Below are 6848 nucleotides of genomic sequence, written 5' to 3' on the forward strand. Positions count from 1 at the left end.
AAGAGGAGGATGAGGAGGAGGAAGAGGAGGAGGAGGAGGAGGATGAAGAGAAGGAGGACGAGGAGGAGGAGGAGGAGGAGGACGAGGAGGAGGATGATGATGAGGAGGAGGAGGAGGAGGAGGATGAGGATGAGGAGGAGGAGGATGATGATGAGGAGGACGAGGAGGAGGAGGACGAGGAGTAGGAGGAGGACGAGGAGGAGGAGGACGAGGAGTAGGAGGAGGACCAGGACAAGGAGGAGGAAAACAAGGAGGAGGACGAGGAGGAGGAGGAGGACGAAGAGGAGGAGGAGGACGAGGAGGAAGGCCGTTTGTTGTCCTGGGGTGGGGGACTTAGGGCTGTGTGCATTCACATCGTTCACATCGCAGCCCCAGATCTCCGTCTGATCCTGGCCTCTGACCCTGGGCCCCCGGGTGGGGCTGCACCGTCCCGGCTCCGACCCTCGGGCAGAACCCTGCATGGCCAGCAGGGGGCGGCAACGCGTTTCTGCTCTGCACTCCGTGGGTTCAATGAAAGTCCCAGCGACTGTGACCCAGAATGCCCCACCCCCACACCCCAGCCTCAGGAAGAAGATGGGGAAGGAGGGTGGGGCAGCTCCCAGAGGAGAGAGGGCAGGAGGTGGGATGGACAGGTGCCCTTACCTTCCCTCCTCCCGCCCCTGGAGAGAGGACCTGGGACCCCGGTGAGCTGCAGTGCTCTGGGGCGTCAGGTCTGAGGGGTCCGGAGTGCTTACCGGGAGAAGCGACATCTGTCCCCTGTCACCTTCCTTTGGCCTCCTGTTGTCCAAGCCACTGGGACTGTGGATAGACGCCATCCTGCTCCAAGGGCCAAGGGTGGGGAAGTCCTTCAGCGAACACGGCCGCAGACATGGAGGAAAGTGGCTGACCAAAGCCAGCCTGGCCTTGGGGTTCCATTGGGGGCCACCTCGGACTCGGGTGAAGCTGTTTGTGGGCACTACTGGGGAGCCCTGCTACTCCTCGCTAGCCTCTGCCCTCCCGCAGCCTCACGGGGATGACTGACCTCTGCCCTCCCGCAGCCTCACGGGGCTGACCTCTGCCCTCCCCCAGCCTCACGGGACTGACTGACCTCTGCCCTCCCGCAGCCTCACGGGGCTGACTGACCTCTGCCCTCCCCCAGCCTCACTGGCCCTTCGTTGTACACAGAGCACATGGTGCAGGCCTCAGTTCTCCAGCCTGTGAAATGGACATGATGATAGCAGTTAGCTGGTACTTATTATTATTATTAATGATTAGCATTAGTGGTCTAAGGAGGGTTCGCTGTGACAGAGCCTTACAAGAATCCCATGTGCCCACCAACCTCGTTCTCTCGGCCCCCCTCCCCTCTCTTCCCTGCCGCCTTCTTCAAACAGTGACAACAGGGCCCACTGTTCCAGTTTCATGCATAAACGACCCCAGCCATGCTCACCCGGCTCACACTCTCCCTTCGGCACCGGGCTGATACCTGACCCTGACAGAGCCTCTTTCCCTCTCCCGTCACTCCTGTTTTTGGAGTGTGTCAGTCATGCTGAGGAGCTGGGATTTCTGCTGCTGTGGCAGCGTCCAGTGCCTGAGTGGCTGGGGTGGTGCCCAGGTATCGTTGAGGTCAGTGGTCTGGTTGGCGGAATCTGCATCCCTGGCAAGCCCCGGGAACACAGAAGCTGCTGGTGTGCCTGCCGTTGCAGAGACCCTTCATAGCTTCTCTTCTACCCAGGACACCAGCGTCTGGTGTCTCATGTGCCCTTCCTCCAGCATGCCGCTCAGGCCTCCTGCTCCACAGCCTTTCACTGTGAGGAGGCCAGGGGCGGGGAGTTCAGTGGTGTGGCGGGGGGGGGGGTCCAGCACGCCGCTCAGGCCTCCTGCTCCACAGCCTTTCACTGTGAGGAGGCCAGGGGCGGGGAGTTCAGTGGTGTGGCGGGGGGGGGGGGAGCCCGGCCATGTCCACCCCAGGCCATCTCCCCTCCTGCCGTCACGCAGGCCCCAGGCACCTGCTGGGGTGGCACCTGCACGCACCGCTGGGGCAGAGGGTTGGCGCCGTTCGCGTGGCTGCTGCATCCACGGAGCTCCAGCCACTGCAAAGCAGCCTGGAGGCGGGAAAGGAGAAAAAGAGAGGCAAGCCCTCCTCCCAGGCCTCTAAACGGTGGAGTCCACTTTTGTTCCCGGGAGCCGTTGCTCATTCCCAGAGCGCCCGCCCCTCTGGCCTTTCTTGTCGGGGTGGTGGTGCCTCGCTTTCTGCGGGGATGGGGAGGAGGGGCCCGGTTGGGGAGGTCCTTTCCGGGCCACTGGGGAGGACGGGGCAGTAGGCACCTGGGCGTGGAGCAGGCTGGGCACTGGTGCGGTTTCGAGGAGCCCCGTGCCTAGGGGCTCTGGACCCAGATGCATGGCTCTGTGCTGCTCGGCCCTCTCTTCGGGACAGAGCCCCCCACCCCACAGCTGGTACAGACAGGACCACAGGACCGTTAGGGTGTGCCCTGGCCCGGGAAGGGGGCCCCTGATAGGCCACCACAAACCTGGCGGAACAGGTTTCTCCACTGGCGGGGCAGCCGGGAGGAGGCCCGCCCACGCTTGCTCTGCGCCCCTTCGCTGCACACGGAGGCCTGGAGGTATGGGAGCGCTGGGGTGGGGAGTGCGGGGGCCCTCGGAGGAGGGCGGCAGCGTGCGGCCCCAGACCCGGCTGGGGAGGCCCCGGGCCCGGGCCGCAGGCAGGCGGAGGTCTCCAGGGCCGCACTGGGAAGGACCGGTGCCCGAAGTGCCCTCTCAAGGGGCTTGTTGGGCAGAACTGCGGTGCCCGGCGGGCGCGGCTCGAGCCTGTGGTCCCTGGGAAGGGGCTCTGGGCGGTGGGGCACAGGCAGTGACTGGGCTGCCGCGGGTCTTGTGGAGGAAGAGCGTGTGCGCCTCCTGGGGGCTGAGGTGGGCGGTCAGTCACCGCTGGAGGCCGAGGCCTCGGGCACCAAGGAAGAGCTCCCAGCGGAGGGGCCCGGGAGGAGGGAGTGGGCTCCATGCTCACGGGAAGCCCGCTGTGCAGGCGCATGCGGGGCGGGGTGGCAGGCTGTCCCCCGCCCTTGTCCCACTGCATCCACCAGCATGGGGAGGACCCCGTGCCGGCGTGCTGGCCCCGGAGCCCTGGGTGCCAAGCAGGGCCAGTGGGGCTCCGGGGAGGCCGGAGCCCGCGCAGCCCGCGTGCGGGCATTGGAGGGTCAGGCCCGGTTGGGGGGACGGCGCCGAGGGCAGGCTGGCAGGGCGGCTGATAGGGCTGGGGAGTCCCATGGGACCCCACAGGCTTCCTGGCGCAGAGGGTGGGGCCCGTTTCCTCATCTGTCAATCGGGACAGAGTTCCCTCCCCCTGGTTTCCAGGCGGCCCCTCCTGGGCGGCCGGGGCTCAGGAGCTGGCGTTGGCTGGGAGGAGGCGGTGCGGGGTCTGCTGGCCCTCGTTTGTGCCCAGACTGGTGAGGATGGCCGGGGCTGTAGGGGTCTGCACCCCACACCCTCCCCCTCCATGCCAGGGCCCAGCCCCAAGCCTGGCACACTTCACACCCAGGAGCAAGCAAGGAGCCGCCACCCGGCAGCCGTGTGAGCCGGGCGGGCAGCCAGCCGCTGGCCCGGGATGGTTGGGTTCCGAAGCCGTGGAAGGCTGGGTGCTTCCCTGGTCTCATGAGCGTGGAGAACAGCGCGGAGCCATGCGTGGGGGCCTGGGCCCGCGATCTTGGGAAACGCAGACTGGACCATTTGGGCCAAGGGCCAGCCTGGGCCACACGTGGGATCTGTTCTCAAAGACAAGCCGGCGCGGTGGACGCGGGGGCGGGAGAGGCCTGAGGCCCCCCAAACGCAAACCCTGTCTACAGTGCCACTCTAGAGCACTTGCCTAGCAAGCTCTCGCCCCTCATTCAAAGCCCCAGACCGCCGCGAGCCCGGCAGGCCTGCACCGGGGTGCGGTGCCCGGTGGTACCGCTGCCAGGCTCGGTGCCGCCTCCCCGGCCCCCGCGTGTGGCCGCCACCGTGGCTTTGTGAACAGAGCGGGACCCTGGGTGAGGGCCGGCCGCCCAGCACTGCCCCGCTGGCGGGGGCTCTTTGCGCCCTGCAGGAGGCTGCGTGCGTGCGGGGCTCCTGGGGTCCCCTCCTGGGGTGGGGAGGGCGCAGCTCCTCGTCCCTCCTCTCCCTTGTCTGGCGGGACTCTGTGGAGCCTCCGGGGCTCTCCCTGGGTCGGGGGCTGTCTGAGGTTAGCCCAGGCCAGGCCGCTGCTCCTGGAAGGGAGGTGGGCACGGTTTAGGGCCCTGCGGCTGGGCAGGGTGGGAGGAGGGCGTCTGGCAGCAGCGTCGTAGGCCCTCCTGGGCCTGGTGCCTGCAGTCCGGGAGCAGAAGCCGGGTGGAGGGCTGGCGGCGGGCCTGAGCTGAGGGGCTCGTGGGCCTCTGGGAGTCGGGTTGAGAACGAGCTGGGTGAGCAGCGCAGGGGTGTGGGCAGACGGCAGCCTGGACCGTGCAGGAGGCCTGGGCCCCCTCGGTGAAGAGGCCTGGGAGGCGGGAAGATTCAGGCATCGTCTTCTCTTCCTGCTCTCCTCTGACCTCCAGTCTGTGGGGGCACGGGCTTGGGGGCAGAGGGCAGAGGGCAGAGGGCAGCTTCCTCCCAGACCCAGCAGCAGCGGGGACGTGTGAAACTCCCCGAGGAGCCTGGCTGGACCCCGCCGCCCGACTGACTCTCTCTTGCCCAGCACGGGGCAGCGGAGGCAGTTGATCGAGGCTTTGGCTCCTGATGTGACATTTGCCAGTGTTCCCTTCACCAACCAAGTGCCTGCGTGTTTGTCAGTGTCCCCCAGGCCCCGGCAGCCCCAGCTCAGTGTCCGAGAGTGAACTGGGCCTGGAGGCTGAGCTCCAGCCTGTCCCCATCGGCTCTGAAGCCAGGACTGTCTGTTCAGCTCCTGGGATGGGTTGAAGGCCAGTTCAGAGGCCGGGACACGATGTGGACAGGAGCTGGACTGGGAGGTGGTCAGCTTGGACCCTGTGTGGATATTGCCAGAGCCCTGGGCCTGAGGCCTGACTCCAGAGGCTTCAATGTAGGTTTAATGGCTCACTCCCGTACGCCGATGACAGAGACCCATAGTGAGCCAGGCAGCGGTGGCTCACACCTGTAATCTAGCAACTCAGGAGGCTGAGATCTGAGGATCGTAGTTCAAAGCCAGCCCAGGCAGGAAAGTCCAAGAGACTCTTATCTCCAATTAAGGATGCACACACACACACACACACACACACACACTCACAGAAGTGGAGCGTGGCTCAAGTGGCAGAGTGCTAACTTTAAACACAAAAGCTCAGGGACAGCAGCCAGGCCCTGAGTTCAAGCTCCAAGATGGCAGAGAGAGAAAGTGGGGGGGGGGAGGCAGAGAAAGAGAGAGGGAGAGAAAGGGAGAGAGAGGGAGAGAGAGGGAGATAGGGAGGGAGATTATGAACACACTGGCACCTTAGCCCGTCTTTGACGGGAGCTTTGGGTTTACAGAGACTTGGTCTGGAGTGAACCCGGGCACATTAAGCAGCTCCCGGCAAAGCGGGGAGCTCCATGCTTCTCCCAGCTCGGCTCTGGCCGTCTGAGGGGCGCGGTGTTTCCCACAAGGCCTTTCCTGCCGGCTTCTTGCTAGGGCGGCCTACAAGGCTGTACTGGCCTGGGCATGCTTGGGCCCCGGTCACAGAGACGTAATAGATCAGCGCCATCCTTCCTGGACCCTGAGCGGCTGCAGGAGAGGGACGGGCACCCAAGGCGGCGGTGGGGAGGGCGGGCACCTGCCTGGGCAGGGCTCAGTGCCACCGAGCACCCGCAGCCCTGGCTCTTGGGTGTGAGAGAGGTGTGTCCTGCTCACGCTCCTGTCTGCCCCTCTGCGACAGGCCAGCCCTGCTGTTCCCTCCTCCTGCCTGGTGGCCCCGACCGGACTCTACCCAGCTCTGCCTTTACAGCTGGGCTGGGTCCTGCTGGAGTCCACCTTTCCCTCCTCCCTCCTCCCTCCGCTCCTGCTAGCTCCTTCAGAGGTCCTGCGCCCGCTCCGGAGGCCCGGGACCTGTCCCTGTCCCCGCTCAGCCACCCCAGGCCCTGGCTGGCCTGGACTCCAGCCTGTTGCTGAGGGCGTCTGCCTGTGGACAGGGCGATGGGCAGGGCTGGCCGCGGGGCACCCACCCAGCTGGAGAGAGAGCAGCACAACCAACCTCCTCCGGGACAGGTCAGCGAAGGAGGAAGTGAGGATGGATATGGGTTTCCCAGGACGCTGCAGCCCCCTCTCCCCCCCCCCCCATTAGCTCTCATGTGCTGGCTCCGGCCCTCAGCCAGCATCAGCTCCTGTGGCGGTGAAGTCTGTCCCAGGGCCTTTGCACATGCTGCTCCTCTGCATATGCTGCTCCTCATTACCAGTGTGCGTCTTCCCTTGGGGTGAAGCCGAAGTCCAGCGGGCTCCAGTCCCCTCTGAGCCCCACAGGAGCTCAGGAAGATCCAGTTAGGAGCCCAGGGACAGAGGGACAGGCCCCACCTCTCCCTCTGCTGGCATGTGTTCCCCAACACTCAGGACCCCACCCAGCCAGTTGTGAGCCGCTGCGCTTGCTCGGAGCCTCTGCCCCGTTTGGTGCTCTGAGCAAGCCCGTCTGCTCACCCTCTCCTCCAGACCTTAGGCCTTTAGTTCCACTGGTGCTGGAGAGATGGAGCTCGCCAAGTTCGCGTCTGTACATCTCCAGCTTCTGTGGGCTCAGCTTGGAAGGCGGGGTGGGGGTGGGGGGAGGATGTCAAGGCCAAGCTGGCGTGTGGGGCCTCTCCGGGGGTGGGCATCATGGCTGAGTGCCCCTTTGGTCCCCTGCCCCACGCCAAGCAACAGCCCTGGGCTG

The 6848-nt window shown here is 65.7% G+C and overlaps 1 protein-coding gene across 1 annotated transcript in view; it reads right to left on the reverse strand.

Moving 5' to 3' along the window:
- The window catches only part of Pex10 (peroxisomal biogenesis factor 10), a 12122-nt gene extending 8472 nt beyond the window's left edge, over window positions 1-3650 (reverse strand). The window contains exons 1-4 of the mRNA XM_013031479.1: window positions 3532-3650; window positions 3005-3281; window positions 2508-2594; window positions 2011-2081 (exon numbers count right to left, since the gene is read on the reverse strand). Of these exons, the coding sequence (XP_012886933.1) occupies window positions 2011-2081; window positions 2508-2594; window positions 3005-3281; window positions 3532-3650 (554 nt within the window). The remainder of the gene's footprint in view (window positions 1-2010; window positions 2082-2507; window positions 2595-3004; window positions 3282-3531) is intronic.
- Between the last annotated feature and the right edge of the window lie 3198 nt (window positions 3651-6848).

The sequence above is a fragment of the Dipodomys ordii genome, unplaced genomic scaffold (genome assembly GCF_000151885.1).
Source record: "Dipodomys ordii isolate 6190 unplaced genomic scaffold, Dord_2.0 Scaffold6, whole genome shotgun sequence".
NCBI lineage: Eukaryota > Metazoa > Chordata > Mammalia > Rodentia > Heteromyidae > Dipodomys > Dipodomys ordii.